Here is a 25,348-nt window from a genome sequence, read left to right on the forward strand (position 1 = left end):
AAGTTTATATTAAAGTATAAGCCCTGCAACTGGCCTCTCTTGAGTATCTTTACAGCTGCCAGTACTGTAGCAAGGGGAAAGCACAGTAAATACATTGCTGGGCTGCAAATTGAATTTCAGGGCATGACTTGACTCCAAACACCTAATAATTCTTTGTCACTCACTGTTCTCACGCTGGGAAAGGTGACATTGGGAATTCAGAATTGTTTTTGTGCATATAGTGCATTCGGTAGCCTGGCAATCCAGTTTAAGAGAAGAAATTTATCTATTTATCTATACCAGGGGTCCCCAAACTACGGCCCGCGGGCCGGATCGCCCCCACATTTGGTCCGGCCCCCTGAACAATGCCAGAGAGCATTTTGATTTTTTTTTTCTCTCAATAGTGTTATTTATTTCCTGGCTTTTTTCTGTGAAGAACCCAGAGAGGCTTATTTGGTTATTATCTATTTAATTAATAGTGTTATTTATTATATCATATTATTATTTTTATTTTATGTACTTTTGTTCCGTGAAGAATCCAGAAAGGGTTATTTGATTGTGGCTTTCTGAAAAACAATACATTTTTACATTTAGGCACTCCTACAATCGTCACACTTTTCCTGTTACAAACTGACCCCAGCCCTTCATCAGAGAAGGGAAAAGTTATGTGGCCTTCAAAGGAAAAAGTTTGGGGACCCCTGATCGATACTATATTATAATAGATGTTTTTGGCGCTTTGTTTTTCTCCTGACTTTGACAGACATGCGTAGTTGCAGTAATCCAGATCATTCAATATATAAATAAAAAGGACCAAAGCCTGACAGTATCATGGCTAACCAGTGCTAGCAACAGCGCATGAAAGATTAGGGGCATTTCACCAAAAATCACAAAAAGAAGGTGATACTGAATATGCAGGGCAGAATTTGCAGATGAAGATTGGTTTATATGCAGATAATATTTGGGTTAAGATCCATATATATTCCTTTAAGACAGTTGGAATTCTAGGTTTACATGTATGATCATACAGGATTGTTCACCGATCGGCATATTCCTTACACACACCATTTCCGCATTCTTCCGAACTCCGTGAACTCGCAACTTTTCGCCTGCCTTTTTTTAAATCTCTCCATTCAGGTACCTTCTACCGCCAAAAAATGGTTCAATATTCAAGACTTTCACCAATGAAATTATGAGTTTCGTCCTCACACAAAGGTTTTCACATTTCCCCCCTGATATCTACAGTATTACAGCGCATCAACTACTCAAATGACCAAGATTCCTTGCAAAATGAGCATGCACAGAATGCTCCTTTTAACAGGGCTATCCTGATAGTGGGTTAACATGACCAGATATTTGCCTTAAAAAAAGGGGTAACCCTAGGGTAATTGGCTTTTAAAGCTTTTAAAAACTGGAATTTTAGCATATTCAAAGTTTTGAACGTGTTTACTTGGTCTTGCACAACCGGGTTAGATCCAAAAACCTGATCATAAAGGGTTATTGGCTACTTCTAAACCTAGCCAGTGATGCACGTGCAAGATGAATAGTAATTCCAAGAATCTATTTGGCTAGTCAACTACTGACAGTTTTTTATAGCCTTGGCCCACATGTTACAATATGTGTTTGATGTCAGCAATGTTACGTTTGAATGTAGTGTCTCCCAAAAAATGTACTGTATATAACCTGTAGCACTTGTTAACTAAATTGTCTATTGTAATTTTTGCAGATTAAACCCATTGAATCGATGACGACAGCCAGACTAAACTTTAGAAAAAGGAAATTCATGCAATGAATGTATAGAAATTCAAGTCTGAACATGCTATGTTATTAGCTGCATGAGGGCATATGGCAGAAAACACAAAGCTGAAAAAGCAGTTTCTGCTCTTGCACCTATTTAAAATAAACTGCTGTATTTTAAGCCAAAGGAAATGTTGTGTTTGATACAACAATATGTCTATATACTGCCATAGCAGATTCATGGCGCATTAAGCCCCCGAACTATTTATAATTTGTCTATTTTACCCTGGAAACCCCTCTTTACAGACGTCGCGCAATCGCTTTTGTTTCAACCTAACATTAAAAAAGAAGGTAAGTAATCGTATTTATTATTCGAAATGTCTGTCATTTTTAGCGTAAAATTATTAATTGATATCATATTTAGTTTAAAAAAAAAAGACTTTAAAAAATTATTTACTCCCATATTTTAAACAAATTACGTCACAATGAAAAAATTAGCGTCTTCAAATAAGTCACGGATATCTACCTCATAACTATCGCTTAATTGTATTTTTTTCGATACTGTCGCATTTTCCCCAATATTTTAGATGATAAATAATAGACCCAAACAAAGAAAAATGGAGAAAGAAAAAAAAAACGTTTAAAAGGGTAAATATATGAAAATGAAAATCTCAACCACTCCTTGATGTCTACGATTTCTGCATCGCGACCTTTGTTAAATAATATCATGTTTCACCTCTAAAATCCCCCACAAATCCATCTGTGGCCATTTACAGCTGTGTCTTGACACTCAGTGATACATGCACATGGAGTTTTTGGATCGAAAAGAGGTAAGTACGCGATAATATCTCGTTAAAATCATGGCGTCTTTAATTATGCTATCGTGTGCTCTCACCTCCAGTTAAGGTTTGCTGTTTAATTTTTTTTTTTTCAATGCCCTCCTGTTCAAAATTTTTCTTCCCCCAGAAAATCGAGATTTTAAGCTTTCCAATGATGTATCACACGTGCATATAGTACAATTTTGAAATTTGGCCAAATTGGGGGTCTCAGAGCGGAACTTCAAGTCACCTGAGTGTTTTCCGCCATATACTACTTTTTTTGGGACGCCCTGTCTATTGTATCTTATAATACTAGAAACAGTTCTCAATAAATAAATTCCACCTAATTTTCATTATCTTATTTTGTTCATCTTACCTAGTTTAGATTATATACATCAATTCAATACTTTTATTTTTAGATACAAGTAGGGAAAATAACAGCATTTTGTTTTACTCTGTTAGGTGCTAGCAATCTAATGCATATGACAGAGTTTTCAATTGCCTTACGTGGCGAAATAAAAGTTACGAAATACAAACCTATACAAATGTACGTTTCAGTTTTCTGTTTCTGTTGTCTTTTGGAGTGCGTTATTTTCATAATAGAATGCCTACATTAAAAAAAAAAAAAAAACATTTGATGCTTGAGAAGAGTAAAGTAAGTTAATTGTTACTAAGTATTCATAGTCCAACCTTTAAAAATGCACAAAATGTACCCATAATTTACAGCTAAAAATGTTCTTAACTTGGGAGGTACATCAAGAGAATCATACACAGGAAGTACTTGGTTTCCAATGAGGAAGAAAAAAAAAACCCCTCCAACTAATTAAAAGTGTTTGACTCCATGATTACAGCATGCAAATAGGAAACCTAATTAAAAGCAGCGTGCAAACTTGCAATATTAAAATCCCATCTATCAAGTCAGAATGAAATCTCATTTTTAGAACTTCAGAGAGGTAAATGCTACAATAAATGACTATTAGTTGCCAAAAAAGAAAAAAATAGCCATATTACTGTATCTGTGTCAGTTTTACCTACCTGCAACATAGAGGTGTGCTGTGCGACTAGAAATGGATCCCAGGTTTTCAATGGTGGCCACACACTGGTAAGTGCCCTCATCAGGTTTGTTGTGCTTTGAGTGAACTACATGGGTGAAGAATAGGGAACCATCAGGAAGTATTCGCCGTCTCTCATCCGAAACCAGACTCATGAAGGTGCCGTCTTTCTTCCACTCTATGCGTGCTGGCGCGGTTACGTCGCTGTGTGCCGAACAGTTGAGCAGCGCAGAGTTCCCTCGAATGGCCACCACGTCCTGGGGCTCCACTGTGAACCAGAATGGGCTGAAAGGCTGTGCTGCTGATGCTGGAAGAATAAAAACAAGGGAGTAAGACAATGCGCCATAAATCTTTGTAAGATTTTCTCATCATATCGTTTCAAAGGAACAAAGATATTTGAAGATCACTGACATTGAAAAATCGGGATTTTTTGTTTTCAAAAGGGCAAAATACCTCCCACGTGTTGTTGAGAAGTAAACTGGCAAGTCACAAGAAAATTACTGCTTGCCAAAATAAAAAAAGACATTTCATGACGCCACGGATGGTCAAAAACACTGAAAGTTTTGTTCCAAGGAATAACAGACTTTTCATTATGAAACCACAAGCCCATTGAAATTGAATGGAAGGACTTGACGAATATAACTCAGACTTGCTCTCCCTGGTAAGTTAATATCTTGCCTACAAACACAGAGTGCAAAGCTATTGCAATTTCCTTTTTTCAAGTATAAATGTGAACATCATACTGAAATGGATAGCACCTAAGTCAAACTAAGTGCAATTGTTTTGCATTTGTACTCATCCATTATTCAGACTCCAGCACCTAAGAGTCACACAGTGGTATTGGTTAGACAAATAACAACAATTGCCATTTCTGCAGGGATGCAGAGGAGCCAGAAAATAATTAAGGGGGTATAGAGGCATTTTAATAATGCAGTGAATAGAGTAAAATAAGAGTTGGAATGTTAAATGCAGTTTAAACTGGTTGCTCTCTTCTAAATAAATGGCACGTCTTCAAGAGCAGGCTAGGTGCACACAAGGTAGAGAGAATGGAAACGGCAACATAGCGATGTCAGTGGTTCAGCTATTTAACTTCTAAGAGGTAATTTCTCTACCTTGCAGCATCATTTCTCTTGGGGGAGCCAAAGAGAGATGCTTATAATGTGGGCTCCATTACGAAGCAATATCAATGCTTGTCCTCAATGCACTTACTTATCTTGAAAGCACACACAACTATGGAAAAGTGCAATAGAAAACGACTGAGGTGAATTACAATTTTCCACTTGCACATTAGGGAATGTCAGACAATTCAGTGTTCACACTTACTGTTGCTGTACAATCATTTTAAATGCTAATTCAGAAAACGGGGGGATAGAAGTGTACCTATTCATCAGTGATTAGCCACAGGGTGCTATGGCACACTTGTGGGTGCCATGAGACATAATCAGTGGTGTGATCTGGTTCACTTATGCTACTCAACCCCAAAATCCCTTTATCAAATACAAATACATCTTTGTTCATGAATCTATGCCAGTGACATTTAGAGACGGACAACAATTTAATACGCTTCGATAACCCATGAGTACTGCCTAACAGTTTTGACATCTGTTCACATCCATGTTTATGAAATGTTGAAGGAGTCAGTGTCGGCACTACTTTCAAACAAATATCTATCAAAATAACTATTAAACCAGTCCAAGAGTTATATCAAAGTTCTTTCACAACCAATGCAGGTAATATTCCTATGGCTTCAATCAATTAAAAGGACACATGATGCAGCATACTGTATGCTTAAAACCATGTGACAGGGACAATGTTGAAGCAATCATATTCGTGAAACTAACATTAAATGAAATACAGCTGTCTAGCAAAAGCTTGTAATACAAACCTCAATGGAAACTTAGGCTACAGTGAAACTGACACTAAATTCTGATTTCTTTGCCCATATGCAATTACATTTTTTAATGCAGTGTTAACAGTCCAATTCCGGACTGTATACTCATTCGAAGAGGTGGGTAGAGTTAAAGTACCAACATTTTTTACTCAAGTAAGTGTAGAACTACTTCTAAATAATAATACTCAAGTAGAAGTAGTCATCTAGAAACATACTCAAGTACAAGTAAAAAAATAGTATTCGTTGAAAAGTTTACTCAAGAAATGAGTAAAATTGTGACTAACTGCTTACAATGTCTGATTTTTTTTAAAAATAATAGTTTTCTTTTTTTTTTGCCACTTCACCTATATGAAATATTATTAGTGTTGCAACGATTATTCGATTAACTTCAAATTAAAAATCAAATTTTACTGCCTCAAGTATTCGTTTAATTAGAGGGGCGTAACTCATTTAACATGGCTGAATCCAACTGCTCCCTGTTAAAACCAACGAAAGCTAAGTTTTTGTTTGAGCAAATGTTTTTCTATTGTTTTTTTTAATGCATTTGTAATTTAGTTTATAGGTATATTTAGTTGCTTTTTGTTGGAATATGTGTTTCAACAATTTGTTAAGAGCATTAAAAAAAAAAAAAAAAAAACTTTACCATTTTATAGCATTTGAGCTAGCAGACTTTTGCTATCCAAGTAGCCAATTGTTCTTTTGTTGCACTGCGATCCTCACTCATTTTTTATACCATTTAAGGCCAAGCTCAGGTATTTTAATTTATTTTTACATGAAAGTGCAATTCTGTATAGTTTGAAGAAACACTCAGGAATTTCATTTTGTATTTCCATTTAAAGCTCTTTTGAAAGTGCAATCTTAGCAAGCCTTTGTTTTACATCTCCTAAAATTGATTCTGCAACGCAATAAATGTTCTTTAATCTGAATACTCGGTTATTTGAAGTAACTAGTTGACAGATTAATTGACTACTAAAATAATCGATAGCTGCAGTCCTAGTTATTATTATATTGTACTATACCCTATTACATGATCATATTAGGACAAAAAGATGGCACAAAAATCCTCGAATTCAGACCAAAACATAACTATGAAAAATCACCTGCCAAATGAGCCACGAGTGCCCTCTAGCGAAAAAAAAAACTTTGGTACCCCTGATTGCTATGATCGAGTTATGTGGTTATTGTTGCGACGTCTCATTGAAAAAAAAACTGTCGGCATCTCTGGCAAAAATAAAACCACTATGTAGAAAGAGGAAAAATGTAACGATTGTCTTCTTCACAAATCTACTCAAGTAAAAGTATTTTGTGGTAAAACTACTCTAAGATGTATTTTTCTCAAAAAGTTACTTAAGTAGATGTAACGTAGTAAATGTAACGCGTTACGACCCACCGCTGGTCATTCGTATACATAAAAATCGGCTATTTAAGTGACACCTATGCAATATAAACGCATATCTGCATGAATGTTACCCAATCATCATCAACAAGTAAAATATGTCACCACTGTTCGACAAGACAAACAAGATACACGAACGGGCAAAAGCATAAGGTAAGCAAAATACACCTTTTCCATCTTGATCCCTCATGTGAAGCTTTCCGGTTTAAATAAAAATGGTAGCACACTCCAGTAGCATTAAATCCTTAAAGTTGCCACAAAAGCGTGACGGCAGAGATCTCCCAAAGGGGCCATATTTACTTCCATATACACTATGACATGTGACAATGTACAGTGGGGCAAATAAGTATTTAGTCAACCACTAATTGTGCAAGTTCTCCCACTGAAAATATTAGAGAGGCCTATATTTGTCAACATGGGTAAACCTCAACCATGAGAGACAGAGTGTAGAAAAAAAAAAGGAAAAAAAACATTGCTTGATTTTTAAAGAATTTATTTCCAAATTAGAGTGGAAAATAAGTATTTGGTCACCTAAAAACAAGCAAGATTTCTGGCTGTCAAAGAGGTCTAACTTCTTCTAACGAGGTCTAACGAATTTAAAGAATTTATTTGCAAATCATGGTGGAAAATAATCAAATAAAATAAATATTTGGTCAATACCAAAAGTTCATCTCAATACTTTGTTGTGTACCCTTTGTTGGCAATAACGGAGGCCAAACGTTTTCTGTAACTCTTCACAAGCTTTTCACACAGTGTTGCTGGTATTTTGGCCCATTCCTCCATGCAGATCTCCTATAGAGCAGTGATGTTTTGGGGCTGTCGTTGGGCAACACGGACTTTCAACTCCCTTCACAGATTTTTTATGGGGTTGAGATCTGGAGACTGGCTAGGTCACTCCAGGACCTTGAAATGCTTCTTATGAAGCCACTCTTTTGTTGCCCTGGCTGTGTGTTTGGGATCATTGAAAGACTGAAAGACCCAGCCACGTCTCATCTTTAATGCCCTTGCTGATGGAAGGAGATTTTCACTCAAAATCTCTTGATACATGGCCCCATTCATCCTTTCCTTTACGCAGATCAATCGTCCTGATCCCTTTGCAGAAAAACAGCCCCAAAGCATGATGTTTCCACCCCCATGCTTTACAGCAGGTATGGTGCTCTTCGGATGCAATTCAGTATTCTTTCTCCTCCAAACATGAGAACCTGTGTTCCTGCCAAAAAGTTGTATTTTGGTTTCATCTGACCATAACACATTCTCCCAGTCCTCTTCTGGATCATCCAAATGCTCTCTAGCGAACCGCAGACGGGCCTGGACGTGTACTTTCTTCAGCAGGGGGACACGTCTGGCAGTGCAGGATTTGAGTCCCTAGCAGTGCATTCTGTTACTGATACTAGCCTTTGTTACTGTGGTCCCAGCTCTCTGTAGGTCATTCAATAGGTCCCCCCGTGTGGTTCTGGGATTTTTGCTCACCATTCTTGTCATCATTTTGCATGGAGCCCCAGATCGAGGGAGATTATCAGTGGTCTTGTATGTCTTCCATTTTCTAATATAAATCTACAATTTTGTCTCTGGTGTCCTTCGACAGCTCTTTGGTCTTGGCCATAGTGGAGTTTGGAGTGTGACTGACTGAGATTGTGGACAGGTGTCTTTTATACCGATAATGAGTTAAAACAGGTGCCATTAATACAGGTAACGAGTGGAGCCTCGTTAGACCTCGTTAGAGGAAGTTAGACCTCTTTGACAGCCAGAAATCTTGCTTGTTTTTAGGTGACCAAATACTTATTTTCCACTCTAATTTGGAAATAAATTCTTTAAAAATCAAACAATGCAATTTTCAGTTTTTTCCCCCCACATTCTGTCCCTCCTGGTTGAGGTTTACCCATGTTGACAATTACAGACCTCTCTAATCCTTCAAGTAGGAGAACTTGCACAATTGGTGGTTGACTAAATATTTATTTGCCCCACTGTATCACACATACCGCACGCGTGTTACTTGCTGCCAAATACTGTTCACATTGCGACTCGCATCATTTTTTGCAATGTCAACGGCTACGCGGGAAGAAAAAAAAAACAATAAATTAATGCTAATTTGACATCATGGCCTGTAGTGTGAACGTAGCCTCATTTGGTGATTTTGAAACCACCCCACCACGCCCTTGATTTGGCTTCCCAACACATTTGGCTAATTATCGATAAAGGCCTATTAATTTTAGTCTCAAGAGAAAAAGAGAGAAATCTCTGGTGATAGTATTGCAAATACCGCATCATTCATAGCAATTGTGACCGTGTATGTCGTATGTACCGGTAGGTGGTTTGAAGGGGTTTGTTATGAGAAGCAGTTATAATGCTATTGGCAACCAAGGACTGTATGAGTAGGAAAACCCCCAACAGTAAAAAGGTTGAAAAAATGTACGTGCTTCCAAAAAAATGGAAATCCCTCTATAGTTTAAAAAAATTTCATCGTAAATTTATAGATTTTTTTTCAGAACACCACTTCATGTTAATTCTCCAACTATTTAAATAAATCAAATGATCATACATCTTTATATTACAAAAAAAATTGATTCTGAAAAACGGCAGGACTTCAAGTAGAGAAGAGGGATTTCGAAACAGTATCAGATTAAGGGAAAGTGCAGTCTCTACAGGTCCAGCAGTGGGTGTGAGTACCCGCTTGCCTCTGAAAATTAGGAAACATCTCGACAGAAACCTTTGAGAACGAAAGAGCAGAGCGCATGACAGTGGAAAATGAGGTTGTCTACTTGATAAGTATGGACTGGTACCTCTGTCCCAAATCCACTTAGCTCAGAATCATTTGAGGTTTTAGGGAGCTCAGCAAAGGGGTGATGCCATGATATCCTGTGATGCACTCTCAAACTAAGAGGTACTAGGTAATATTACTAAACACCAGCTCGTGCGGGGAAATAGCTGAGCAAAATCATGCATACCTAATCCATGTGTCTTGTTTTTCTGGAAATAAACCATTCTTGTGGAAAATATAGACTGAAGAGGATGGAGATAAGGAGGAAGGTATGCTCACACAAAGAACCTGTTTGTTCCATCAGTCGCTCAGCAGGAAACCTCTCTTCCCCAGACAGTGTTTGGTAGAAACTGTATTGACTGCCTGTCTTATTGAGCCACTTTTAAAACAGAGTAGACCACTTTCAAAACCAGTTGGTATTCCTTTAACAGAGCCTCCTCTTTGACCTGGCATGGAATAAAGGGCAAGCTCGGCATCCTAGCAAAACACTTGGAAAATTGGATAAATTTGCAATAAAAATGAATGTCAACACACTACTCATTTGCAGAATAGATCAAAAAGTGACACATAAACCCCTTTGACACACGCTGAAATACCGGGAAAATTGCAGGAAACGTGCAGCAGTTGTATGTGAACACAGTTTCCCAGGTCAACTGACACGGAGATTATGTGGACATTTCACGGGTCACGTCTTAGTATAATGTCCGGGACTTTCCCGGGAAGCGGTGTGCACGAAAGCAGGCGTTAAATTCCCGGGTCACAGCACGATGACTGATGACATAAATGTCATGGCGAGCCGATCGTCACTTCCTCTTTCTTCACAGTAAGATGAAAAGCGGTACACAAACATCGCAATTATTGACATAGCGAGCTGGAAATAGCTAAATTAAACTTAAAAGATAACGGAATTAGATTTCTAATCTTCGGATCGTAGAGTCGAGGAAGAGAGACCACTGTCCATCTTTGGAAATGTGTGGTTTGTTTTGTTGGCGATGTTAGGGTCCGCAACTGTGGAAACAAGGTTGTACTCTAAAGTAAAAAACGACAGAGGAATGCGTTCGAGGGTTTATTAAAAATACAAACAAAAATACACACGATCATGGAATAGGGGGAATAACACAATGGATCTGTGACAGTAGAGCCGAGGAAGCGCGTCCATCATCCATCTTTGAAAATACAGTGCGTGGTTGATTTTATTGCCGATGTAAGGGTCCGCTACTAAGGGAACAAGGTTGTACTTCAAATCAGAAAACAATAGAGGGATGTGTTCAAGGGTTTATTAGATGCAAACACAATTACACGCGATCACGGAAAAGGGGGAATAACACAATGGGTCCGTGACAGTAGGTCAACGGGGATCAATAATACTAAAAACTAAGCGGTAGGCAGAGAGCAGATATCAAATACCAGCACAATGTAGGAGATTTCAAAACTAGGGCGCTAGAGGTGTCGAATGGCGCCCAGCAAGTTAATATCTCGACACCCTTCTTTTGGATCGCCTGGGCTTAGATACAGTCTTGATGAGCTAGAATATGCTGCAGTTATGACATCGGGAATGCTCCCTCTGGAACAAAACACAATTTGACCAACATTGTGACAGCCGATGCAGGCCAAAAATGACGTGATGTCCGGGTTATAAAATCGCGCCAACAGCCCTCCCCGCACAGAGGGCGCCAGTGGGCAACACGGGACAAGTCTGTGAAAGTGTCCAACCCACGACATTCTCGGGACATCTGTACATGTATGAAAATAATGACGCAAATTAGTGATGCACGATCATACATTTTTCAACCAATACCGATAACTGATAATTTCCTCCTCATTCCAACCAATAACCGATAATGTCAAGCCGATAATTCTATTAAAAGATTTATGAAAATAAATTCATAAAATTTTAAAGTACACACAAGAGAAAATATTACTGGGCAAAAATATAATTTATTGCTCTTTTTTTCTCCACATCAAATATGAACAAGTAGTAAATTCCAACATCTAAATAGGGACACTGTCTGACATTGTGTAATGGTAAACTTTTGGCAAAAATTACTTACAGAGTAAATACCTAAGTCGCACAAAAATGCCTCTAAAAGTAAGCCATTCCTAACATATATAACATTATTACACTGCAAAAACACACCTCCTTAAAACTAGTCAGTTGTAAGTGTAAATCTATTGGAAATAAGTGAAATTATCTGCCAGCGTTTCAAGTGTATTTCACTCAGATTTCTTGGAAGAAAAATAGCAAACTGAAAATAAGCTTAACAGCCTTATTTTAAGCAATAAATTATTATACTTAATCCTAAAATAAAATAAAAAAATTTAAAAAGAAAGAAAAAAAACTTGGAAGAAGGAAAGATCTTGAATAATATTTGTGGCTACATAAAGTTATTGTTATTTCATTACAACAGGAATGTGCATATTTAAATTGATAAGTGTTAATAAGTGCCAATAAGTTTTGATTATCTACAGTGACTAATTGAGCAGACAAATAAGTTAGATAATTTGAAAAGTGATTGCTAATGTTATATGCTTTGTTGCACACTTTGAAAATGATTGACTCAAAAGAGCGAGATGTCATGTATCCATTCTGCAGCGCTTTGTTTACATTTGCGGCACTCACGACACTTGCTTTACAGCAGCTAAACTGATACATGGCAGGACTATTTTGACAGAGTTGGAGCTTGCATCCCCGTGCGTGTTGTTTTGTTAAGCTGAAAATAAAGGCAGCGTTACAAAGACATCTGACCGCTCGTCATTTTACATACTGAATGCATTATTGACTGGCTATCTTCATTTTCTGCATGTTTAAATTATCTAACCACTGTGCCGTCATGATAAGCTTGCTAACTGGACATCACTTGTCCAAATGTCCGTGTTGAAACTGATGTGATTGGCATGTTTTTCATGAAGAATGGTGGTCGTAAAAACTGCATTATTTTTTTTTTATCTGGGGCTTTGGCTCTCGGGTCATTTCAGTAAAATAAAAAAATCCTGTCTCGTCTCGGCAGCTACGTTCGTACTGGATAATCCGCCCGCCGCGGCGTATTCGAGGCCTGGCTCTGCTCCAGACGGAGGCGCACGCCTGGGGGAACGCTTGAGAAACAGCGGTGTTCTCCGGAGGTCCCGCCGCCGGGGAACCGGGCTCGGCCCGCCCCACCGCGGCGGCCTGCCGGACAGTCCAGAGCGGCGGGCTCCGTCGGAAGATGGCTACTTGTCGACTATCGGTCTCGAGTCATGCCGCAGCAGCCTCGTATTCGTTCCAAACATCTTTGTGATGCAGTTTTAAATGGCTGCTGGGTTAGAGGTGTTGAATGAGGATGCTTTCTTTCCACCTTGAGGAACTTCTGCAGTGCGTGTTTCGCGGATGGCGAGAGCGTTGTTTTTTTTCCCACACATGATAAATCCAGCCTTAACAGCCGCCATAATACAACTGCTTCTTGTCGTGTAACTCCGCCTCCTCAACCCCTCCTCCCTCAGGGGCTTCAGAGAGGGGAGGGGTTGAGGAGGCAGCGTGCTGAATTCTTCAGATGCACACATTGGGAGGCTAAATCAAGTATATAATTATCGGATTGCATTATCGGTTGAATTTTTTTATTATCTGGATTATCTGTGTGACGTCATAATTGCCATTATCGGCCGATAATTATCGGTGACCAATATATCGTGCATCTTTAACGCAAATAAAATCCCATGTCACCTTACATGGGAATTTCTCTGGATATGGGTGTGTGAAAAGGGCTATATTGTGTCACTGTAGGGGCTCTAGTGAGGGGTGACCCTGCACAAGGGATTCTAATAAAATCACCAATGACGACAGTGCAGGCATGAATTCTGCAAGCAAATAAGAACTTTCTGAACTCAAACCACATGCAGCATTATTAGCTTTCCATGGAAGGTTACTAAAATGTTTTCTTGTATAAGGATAAACGTTTTAAGTTGCAGGACAGGAAACACTCAAATCCATGTTGAACACAGCCCATTTGCTTTGAGAAGATGCATGTTTGGGAGAACTAAAGTGGGTCCTTGTGCTGATTAGAACGTCTGAATCATGTTTGCAGCAGGATGATCTGCAATTCTGATTATCGGTGCTGCCTCCCACCCCAAAATCCCATCCTGTTGCCCTCTGTTGCCTTGGCCGAACCACAACTAGAGTAGTCAAATGGCAGGGTTTTTAATTCTAAAAAAAAAAATCAATTGAGTGGAATCGTCAAGCCACCAAACAAAAATTTCCGATTAATCAAATTAGCTCACAAAACCAACCAGTGCTTGATTCCCATGACAACAAGTAAATTACAGGAAAATAAGTTGTAAAGTAATCCGTGGGAAACAAAATGGCACAGTAATTATTAGGGGTGCACAATATCCATTTTTTGAAACCGGTATCGATAACTTCCTGCTCCTCAAGGCCGATACCAATACGATAACCGATAATATGTATATAATTTTTCAGTGTATATTCACCTAAGTTTTTGAACACCTGTAGGTCAAAAATACTAGTGGTTGATTCAGCATAGATTTGCCTTTGAACGAACCAGAATTTTCATGATGACATGAACATTATTATAATGAACAAAACAAAGACAGTAACAAAGCTTTGCATACTGGAAAAACAGGAGTGGAAACAAACGCACATAGCCCAATCCGCCACCGTGCCAAAAATATTATTAATAGGGCCGATAATATATTATGTTATCGGATTTATTGGTATGACGTCATAATTTCTATTATCGGACCGATAATTATCGTGCACCTCTATAATATATTTCAGTATTTTGTGCACAACTGAACAGATTGCCACACAAGGGGGAGATGGCATAAAAAGATGGCTTTCCTTATACTGAATGTGTGAGAAGTAGAGATCCGGGAAGGATTCGGCAGTCGGGAAACCTCTCACCTGCTGTGGATGTGATAATTAACCAGCACTGATTGAGGCTTAAGTTTGCCCTCTTATCAGCCTCCCCATGGGTCTACAGTGAAGGATCGCCCCACTGAGACAGCAATGAAGATGATCAGCACAGATCCAGAAGACGCTTTCCTTGGCTATTTTGTGAAAAATGCTATGCTTTATTTTGATGTGCTTTAAATTGCCTAAACGTCTTTAATTTCACTCTATTTAATGCAGTGACTTGCCCAAAACCAGTGCAACAGCATTGAAATGAACTAACATTTGTTTGTGGATAATTTTGGAAACTAGAAAAAAAACAAGTCCGTTAAAAATCTGCTGGGTTTCCCTCTAGCCCTGTGATTATCCAGGTCTTTAAATTAGTTAATTCATCTGGGAACAAATTATCTGCAGTAGGGGAAGTCCAGGAAGTAGTCAACATGCTGGGCAGATTGAGCTGACTTCCTAATCTTTCTCTGAACAACACCAAATGAGATAGTCATCTAAGACTTGAACTCAAATTTATCTTTTGACACACCACTGCTACCAAGATACCAGGGAAATTTGTGAAGCTGTACAGTAACACGATAGCATATGGATTTTTAAAATGAAACCCAGTACAGTGCTCTCAAGGCATGGTTGCTTTCATGTTCATTCATCAAAAAACGCACGAGAAAATCAATATAATTCAGAATTTCCCGCAAATTTAAAACCGGTAGTTTATGAGCATTGGATCACAAAGTCAATTGTTGGCCCATTTTGACCTCATTCATAAAAGTGAATAGCTTTGATTGTGAAGTACTGAAACATGCAGTTCAATTAAATGCGAAGGAAGCCCATCCCACGTGATCTTTTTAGCCAGTCAAATCTGCATTCAGCCAGTATTGACTTTCCATTGAACACGAGACAAATGACAGAAAGGGGAGAAAGCCAAAAACTACTGTGCTGAAGAAAGTTTAGAAAATAATGCATAAAAGCAGAGAAAACAAATCTCCCCCCCAAAAAAATGAAAATATAATGGCCACAGGCATTTCTGTTTACATTCCCCACTGAGAACAGCGCGGGCATGAGCAAATGTCATCAGGAAAAAAATATGAGATTGAACTACATTAACCACTCATTCTGAAGCGAGATGAAATAAAATCCTGGCAGGAACAACTTCAGCTCAATTCTATTGGTGAGCAAAAAAGTGGGGTAGAAGAAAAGGCAAAAGGGAAGAAAGTGAACTAATTATTCTCATAAATTATTGCGATATGCGATATTATTGGCCCCCCCCAATTTTTTTTAACCAATTTACAATAACACAGTGCGAATACAGTATATATTAATAGATCAAGTACACCCATTTAAACGCGATAAATATTTACTCTTAAATTCAAATATACTTTTTAAGAAATCACAACTAAAAACAATAGACCATGCCTCTTAAGTAAAAAACAACAATATTGATACCATACAGAAACACAGAATAAATAAAATGTGTTTAAAAAAAAAAAAAAATTGCACTTAATAACTTAAGAATTTATGCAAATGAAAACTTTTCCCGTCATAGCTTCTGCAATGGTGTTCCATAGGGATGCAACGATACAGTTAAGTCATGGTTCGGTATGAATTTTGATACGGGGGACACGATTTTCGATCCGATTCAATACATTTAATGCTTGGTAAAAAAAAAAAAATAACAATTGTATTTTTTGTTTCATTTTTTTTTTTTTTTTTTTTTGCTAACGAGCAAAAATTAAATTGCCATCATATAAACATGCATTTTAGTGCATAATATTTTTGTGCTTACTTCTTACTGATATAAAAAAATTGTATAAAAGTGCTGAGAACAATCTTTACTGTTTGTAAAGTGAGGCAGGGCACACCGTTGATTGTTACAGCTTTCTTAGCAGCTAGGTTAACTGCATGAGCAAGACATCCTAATCTTGGTCCGAATCCATCTGTGTCACGTACTGAATTAACAATATTTGCAACGTTATCTATAGTCACTGGTATGGATTGATTTGGCCTTCTTAACCTCATGTGACAAATGACAGTTTAGAATTCTAGTATATGGACTACATGTCGCATAATCACTCTGGGCTCACGTAGCCAATGGCATGGAACGTAGCACATCTAGTTTGCCATTTCATGATATCTAGTGTGTGCGCGCAACGCCGCGCATTAAAAAAGTTAGCAAACGCCGCTGAAGTCACGACTGCTCATTACTACACAACACCAGCATATGACGGCTTTCATAAACAGGACGAGTTTGAAGCACAGCGCTCTTAATTTCATTCAGCTGTTCGTTGTTAAAGTGAGGTTATTCGTAGCAGCCAAGTCGGTAACAATGTTTTGGCGGACTTCGTTGTAAATATAAAAATAGTCGCCGCGCGTGAAATGTCACTCCTGACGGAAGCGCCCACACGTCAACAACACCGGCGCGCCATAGATGGTCCACAGTCACTCCGGAGCACTGACGCAGCCGGTATACGTTGAACAATAGGATATAATGGGAACAATTGGCTACGGCGCTAGTTTTTGCCGGACCTGGAACGAAGATGCATTTTGCGCAGTTGGTAACGAGGAATCCGAACTTTTAACAGCACATCTGCCGCACGCGCGCACGCACGTGCACGCAAGGCGATAAATCGCAGTGGAAAAATTACCGCCTTCATTTTTATATATCGCGCGATAAATGGAATTATTGCATATTGCGACAGGCTTAAAGTGAACCTTTAAAATTGTTCGGTTGATGATTTAAAAGTTGACGCACGCTGTACGAAATTTGTGCCAGTTTGAAGACTAAGCTGATACTGTATAATGTACTTGCAAGAAGTCATGACTATTATTTAATACTGTGTGCAAGTCAACAGTTATTGGCAAATAAATGGACTATCCCTAAATCTAGCAACAAGTCAATAACCCTGTAATGCATGCCGATAACAGGAGTGTGGCATCAATTTCAAATTGCGCATGCGCAAAGTAGTTCTGGCTAAGCAGAAATGTCATTTGAGCATTACAGCATCAAAAGACTGATTAAACAGAATCAGTTGCTGCAGAAAATCCCTAGAATCCCATTGATTACTTTTTTACTGTAATATTGTGGGGATATTTATATCAATTTCTTTTAATCTTTCTGGTCTGTGAATATGAAAATCAAACATTTTCTACGCTTGTGGTGGGCAAAAAAATGGACGTTGCAATAAATTGTTGTGCTTTGTTGCTCTAGATAGTAGTTGATTGACTGACGGCAAGTATCAATGCTTTATTATCATACAAATAATGGATTTACCCCATTGTCACGATCAGTGTTTAAGGCGCACCTGACTATAAGCCGCCACCCACCAAATTTGACACGAAAACAATCATAGATAGGCCGCACCGGACTAAAAGCTGCAGCTGTCCTCATTGTACTATGGGATAGTTACACCAAAATATAATAACCAGTAACGCTTTATTTGACAGCGGTCTCATAATGTCATGTCATGTTATAAATACGACCGCTATGACGCAGCGTCAAAGACAGTGTTACCTATTAAAACAAATGAATCAACAAATAAGCCCCAGGATTCAAAATGAGGGGAAAAAAGTAGCAGCTTATAGTCCAAAAATTACGGTAATCTTTCCTGTCCTGTTTGTAGTGGCTTTCCTCCCGTAAGCGGTGGAAAATTGACAGAAGATAAAGAACACATGCAAGAATGGCGGAAAATGCAAACCTAAAATCAAGTAAGTTGCTACTGACGTTTAAGATTCAGAAAGCAGTGCACTGTCCTGGTTTTCATAAAACATGTTATCAATGTTTGTGCACTTTAATGTGCCCAGCTGTACAGGGTCATGTTATTATTGTTCATGCACTTTAACTTGTCCAGCACAGTGCATTACTCTACACTGCTGTACAGTACATTTACAAGACTAGAAGGCAGTGAAATACCATGCAGAATTGATATTTTTCAATACCAGAAACCTGGTTTAGATAAAACATGTCATTAATGTTCTTGCCCAATAATTGTCCAGCTATGCAGTCTTTACATTTAGAAGAAGAGTAAAGTGAGGCGCTATACATTGTAAAAATTTTTTGCATTGAATAAATACATATTATTGCAAACTGTGTATATTTATTATATACCGTATTCTACACTGAACGTTTTTTTAATGTTGTTTTATGTTATGTTTTGAGAATTTTCAGTCATCTAGTTACAGATTTTTTCCCCCAATTATCCGGCTAATCTACTAATAGTCTGATGTGTAATTTGTCCTAGACTCTCTTAAGGAAACAGAATCAAGCAACATTTTGTGAATATGTGAGATGGAAAGGTATAACACTACGTTAATTCAGTAGTCCTAATTGTATTTCAAGATTCCATGTACACAGCAAAGAAACCAGAGAAAATCGGTGCCAGTTTGTCAGCATCATCATGTAATGACATGAGTGTAGATATAAATTCACATACCGGGTTAGGCATGTTCAGATAAAATGATTAGTTCTTACAAAAAGTAATGTGACAGTGAACTATAGTTGCTGTGATAATACGGACTTCTTCATTGCTCTTTTGGGCTATTTTGCTCAACGTAAACAGCTTCAAAGTGTATGATGGGGAGGCGCTGATAAAAGAGAGCAAGTCTCCACATGCTGGAAGCCTTTAGCAGAAAATCATTTAACACTGTCGTACTTGACATCAAAGTCTGCGACTCATTTTTGGGAATGACAATTTAACCTGAAACTGGATACAACTTCTTAAAAGTGAAAAAAAAAAGAGTAAACATTTTAAATACATGTTTCAGACAAAAGTATCAAATGCAACACGGACGTATGAGATCAGTGCTGAAATCCATTTAAGGAAAGCACATTTATAATGGTGAATTTAAGAGTGGTCACAGGGTTAAGCATTAGTGCCAGGGGGGCGAGCTGGATTACAAAATGAAGAGGCTGTGATAGCCTTTTATATTAGTTTCGTGTGCAAGATTTTTAAATTCCTTTTTTTTTTCTTTTTTTTTTTTTTTTTAATTTCTTCCCCAAAAGAGCCTTTTATTTAAAACATTACATAGACTTCAACACACTTTGACCAATGTATAATACACCATCATTTATTGTACAGTAAATCTACTCATGTTGCTTGTAAAGTGACACTTATTGACTTCAAGGGAAACTTTGATGGTAATTACATATTTCACTATCTCCGGCATTAACTTCCCTGGTCTTTAGCAAACCTCGAACGGCTGTCTAAATGTGATTAATGTTTTTGTTTTGTAGGTCAAACATCTACTCTTATATATTCAATTGCTTAAAATACTTGAATACTATACTATAATATACTTGAATGAGTCGCTGTGTTTGACCGACTCTGAATTAAACACATTCCCCGTGGCTTGCTTTTTCATTCAATACATAAAGCTTGTTTATGAACCCTGCCCACATCTCTTCAACCATTCCACCTCTTTTGTTTGCACTTTTGTGCCACTGGATGAAGTTTTTTCTTCTCACCCTCCACCAGAGAGTCTCTACCTGTGCCTTTCTCTGCAGGAGTAATTACACAAACAGACGATACTGGAGATGTAACCTACAGTAGTAAAGTTGAACAATAAAAATATGGACAATAAAGCGCTGCGCAAAGGTAATCTTTGAAAGGAGCGGCCTCCTTCTCTCACATTCATAAAACATACAGCTATGGGCTCACATATTGTGTCATAAATGTCACATTTTTGTTCCGTTTGGCCAATCGTCATTAAAAAACCAATCACAATAAGTGATTTGTTTCTAGATATAGTGGAACCTCGACATACGATCGCATCAACACACGATCTTTTCGACATCTGACGTCAAATTTGACTCGCCATTCGTTTCTACATCTGACGACATGCTCGAAATACGACGATTTATGACAGACCTGCAGTTTCTTTGTTTTGCTGGAAGATGGATTTTCTTGTGAAAGAAATCAACACTAGTTCCTAGAAGGTTAGAAAACGTGCTGAAAAAAGGAAAAGGTGACGCTTACCATTTAAATGAAGATGGAAATGATAGAAAAATGAGCATGGTGAGCGCATCCCTGAAGTGGCTCGACAATACGGCCGTAGAATGTCGATCTCGACGGTCCTCCACCGACCTCCGTTTCCCAGTCTTTATAAGTTAAGGTGACAATTATTATTGTGGTATCATCGCCAAAGAAATCGCCATCTTCGTTGGGTTTCTTATCATTTAGTCCATCAACTTGGGCAACACAACACGCCTACTGTCCGCTGCAGTTGACGCCAGTAACAAAACATGCCACGTGGTGAGTTCAGTTACAGCAAAAAAAAGGTCCGCTACATGACAACCCGATTCGTTACATTATTACAGGAATTATTATTATAATATTATTCCGATTTATATTTATAATTTATTTGTTTTGCTATGTGTAATTGCCATTTGTAATAGTACCAGCAGTTTTTTTTTTAATGGATTTAGTGTAGTTTTTCGGGCTGTGGAACGAATTAATGGAATTATAATGTATTCTTATGGGAAAATCCTGCTTAACATACGACCGTTTCGACTTACAAACAAGGTCCTGGAATAAATTAACTTCGTATGTAGAGGTATCACTGTACATTAAATTTGTTTACAGGTAAAGGCTGAACTCCAGTTCAAGTTTACCGAAAATCTCCATTCGCTTAACTCTTAAGCAAAATATGAAATGCCATTGGGCATCAATGACAAAGTATGAACCTTTGAATAATAAATATTCAAACAAAAATTGGCAGAGGCCCATTTACAGAAAAATAACCGATTTTAAATCGTGAATTTAGGGTTCGTTTGCACAACAACGATAAAGGAAAAATGCAAAAAATGTTCACATTGTTTAAACAGAGACAGCGTTTTGGAGGTGGCCGAAACTGCAAAAATCTGAAAACTCCTTCCAGAGTAGAAATCTTGACAACACTTCACCCTATCGTCTCAGTCTAAACAGTTGAAAACGCAATGCTGAGTTTTGGTGGAATCTGTCTCTACGTTTGCCAGATCAGAAAAACGGTCTCCATCCCAATCACACCATAAAGAAAAAAAAGTTCCCGAGTTAGAGAAGCACACAATTGAACTTTGTTTGAAGGACACGCACACAAACAAACCCTAAATGAACTCACTCATTTTACCAGATTACGCGGAACTTGCAGCTAAATTTAAAGTCTAGTCTTGTTACAATTATACCAAATTATTGTAATCAATTTGGCAGTGCGGTAACCACAAAACATTGTTATCTTATCAATTGCTCAAACTTTTCGGAGTCACTGAATTAGATAAACAGTATTTCCTGAACACTGACACGGAAGATATCATGCAAATATTTGTTTTTGTGTGCACACAATTATGAATGCATAGATAGAGCACATCCCAGTCCCCTCTCTCCTTTGGACCATTCCATCTGCATGTGTCCCTCTCACAATAGGGAAACGGGTAGAACAGCCCTTGACACACATGTCCTTTGGCAGATTTGATCAGAGTGCAGCTGGAGCTCTATCTTATCAGACAGCCAAGGTGTGTAAACAGTCTGTTTCTGAGCACAACAGCCTGTAATTGTTTACTTTATTTCAAGAGTGGACGTAAATTCTGCAAGTCGAAGAACCCAATCTCCTGTAAACCCCATCTTTCACAAGGATTGACATTTGTTTCCTCACTATTGCCTCAAATAAGCCAGTCAAACCTGCTAACTTGTCTAAATACAAAGTTCTGCTGTCAATCTTTACTATGAAGCCTGTATCCAAGGACTATCAATAAAATATGAGAGGATTATGTATTTAATATGCTGCATACACCTTACTTAGTACATTGGCCATAAATAATTCACTGGAGGGGTATCAAATAGGCCTGCATTACGCTGACGCAACACTTAGGTGTCATGTTGAAGCTTTTCCCAAAATAGATGAGTGAAACATTTCACGGAGAATAGGCTTTGAAATGATGATGAATTGTTTGCATTTTTCTTCATTTGACCCTCCCTCCCCAAAGCAAAAGTGCTTTCCCCTTCTTTGTTCCTCCCTTCAACGCTGATGTATAATGAGGGATGTTCCCCTAAATGTGTGTCTGCAGATCCAAGGCTGAGACGAGCCAAGCTGCTGAGCAAATAAGTGGCTGAGTGGCAGCAGCTGATGAGCGGTAATGATTTGTGTGCAGTTCAGTCTTTCCCCCAGAGAGTTTCATGCACATCCTACTATCCCACCCTTAACACTACACCAACTTAACAGGGCAAGCTGGCCCCAAATGTGACTAATCCTGAACAAGGAAAAATAACAACCCAGCATGCGCATGTGTGTGTTTTCCGTGCATGTGAGCATTTTTTTCAAGTGTGTGTCTGTTTTCCAAATGGTATTCAGCGGAACACGATACGCACATCAATATGCAAGTATCTGTGTAACTGCATGTGGTAAGGGAGATATATGTTTCGAACAACAGTGATGCTCATGCAATTTGATTTCATGTTAAGGAAAGTGAGTTGGTCTTTGTGGCGCAATGTTTCTTTTCTATCTCTTGTTTGGCTTTTGATTCAATTACACAGAAAAGGTATGGCAACAACATTTTGTTAAGATAAATGTTTGTGCTGATGGGCTGTCGTATGCTGTTCTTTGAAATTGAAACAGTTCCGCAATTATGTTAGTATTGTAAGTAGAGATGTCCCGATCGGGTCCGATCACGTCATTTTCAAAGTATCTGAATCGGCAAAAAATATCGGATATATATATATATATATATATATAGATTAATTAATTAATATATATAATTAAAAATTTTAATTAAATAGTTTTCTAATTGTATTTAACGTTACAGACATATTATGTTACACTCATCCAGAGTCTTCAGTTTAGGCTTTAGGTAGGTTATCAAATTTATCCCGTTAACGGCCGTAATTAGTTTTTTTAAAAAATGTATCATGTTAAAATATTTAACGCATGCGCTGCACGACCCACTCACGCATTGTCGCGTTCAATCTGTAATGGCGCCGTTTTACCTATATATAGAGCTAAAAGGCAGCGTAAAATGAGTAGAGAGAATTTTGGCAGCCTTTGAAGCCTTTTTTTAACTGGCTAAAGCCTTACAATCCCTCTCCCTATGATTAAAAATATCTTGGGAAGCAATGTGGGGAGGAAAGATAGTAATTGATCTTTTCTCAACACCTTATGTTATTTCCCAATGAAGAGAAGATATAGTAATTGTCACCAATATGCACAGTCATGGTTGCACTTCCCATCAAGCATTTGGGCAGAATAGTTAAATGGCGACAGTATCATTTACTGAAAGCTCAACAAATACACTAGATGGCAATATTTAGTCACAATATACAAAGTCACATTTATCCTTTAAGAATTCTTTCTATCCATGGATCCCTCTCACAGAAAGAATATTAATAATGTAGATGCCATTTTGAGGATTTATTGTCATAATAAACAAATACAGTACTTATGTACTGTATGTTGAATGTATATAGTCGTCCGAGTTTTATTCATTTTTTTCTTAATGTATTGCCAAAATATATATGATCGGGAAAAATTATCAGGAATGTTTGGAATTGAATCGGGAGCAAAAAAAAAAAAAAAAAAGCAATCGGATCGGGAAATATCTGGATCGGCAGATACTCAAACGATCGGGAGCAAAAAAACATGATCGGAACAACCCTAATTGTAAGTATTAGGATTACCGTATTGGCCCGAATGTAAGAATATATATAATGTGTTTTTTGCATTGAAATAACACTGAAAAAGAGGGGGTCGTCTTACATTCGCGGTCTAGACATTATACCCATTCACGACGCTAGATGGTGCAAGATATCATTGAAGCAATGTTCTGTCATGACAGATCTCAGCTACTCTTTTTAGTTTAACCAGTTTGCATTATTTTATTGCAATATTTTTCCTTATCCACATTTGTTTCAAGACTACAGTTAGTTAGACTTCACTTTCATGGTTAATGAAGTTATTGCAATTTTGTTGTTTTATCACAATAGATTGGTTTGTTTACATTTCAAAAACCAGAAGCCATTCATTTACAAATGTGATTGCACTTTAGTTTACATACTTAAATGTTCAGATATTAAGATTTGAATGAGGCAAAATAACATGCTTTTTCTCTCAAATATATTGTTATAATCATTTGTTTCAGATGTACTGTAATTATTTTCTGTATAAAAATTAATTTGGTGTTCAAAAAGTATTTTTTCAAAGTTGAGTCTTGAAAAAGAGGGGGTCATCTTATCATCAGGGCCATCTTATATTCGGGCCAATACTGTATATACTGACTATCAATAGCTAACACTGTAAAAACAATGGACGGCAGGGCTGCCAGTACCTGTCACTGTCAAATATTTTTAGAAAAAATATTTTCATCAATTACCATAACTGCATGCATTTTAAATTACGAATGAATGTGAAGACGTACTAGTTTTCACTACGATACCACGAAGGCTGTTTCAGGTTCTAATACTACGACTGTAAATGACAATTGTTTTAATAATAGATTCAATTGCAAATTACTTTCTTCATTTATATTTATTATGATTTCATTATTGGTTTAGATTATAGCTGTCTCAAATGACTATTTTCGTCGCGATTAGTCAGCCGACTATTTTTACGATTAGTCGACAAATCTTTTTTTTTTTTTTCTTCTTACTAATTCAGCAATGACATTTTTGTTGACGCTTATCAATTAACAAAAAAAAAAAATGGAACACTTAAATTCTTTATTAAAGTACAAATAAACACGTAAATAACAATAATCACAAATAAACAATGAGGTCAAATGCTGATATTATTAACTAGTGCAAAAGAATGGAATGTAAACAGGTTCAGAACACTGACTTCGCTTTTCCCACAATTCAAAGAAATTCTTTAAAAAA

General features: G+C 37.6%; 1 protein-coding gene across 9 annotated transcripts in view; it reads right to left on the reverse strand.

The window, feature by feature from the left end:
- Positions 1 to 25,348, reverse strand: part of neo1a (neogenin 1a) — a 303,823-nt gene that overhangs the window by 205,514 nt on the left and 72,961 nt on the right. For all 9 annotated transcript variants that reach the window (XM_057834057.1, XM_057834073.1, XM_057834013.1 and 6 more), the window contains exon 2: positions 3,567 to 3,890. In XM_057834057.1, the coding sequence (XP_057690040.1) occupies positions 3,567 to 3,890 (324 nt within the window). The remainder of the gene's footprint in view (positions 1 to 3,566; positions 3,891 to 25,348) is intronic.

The sequence above is a fragment of the Corythoichthys intestinalis genome, chromosome 1 (genome assembly GCF_030265065.1).
Source record: "Corythoichthys intestinalis isolate RoL2023-P3 chromosome 1, ASM3026506v1, whole genome shotgun sequence".
In the NCBI taxonomy this organism is placed as follows: Eukaryota; Metazoa; Chordata; class Actinopteri; order Syngnathiformes; family Syngnathidae; genus Corythoichthys; species Corythoichthys intestinalis.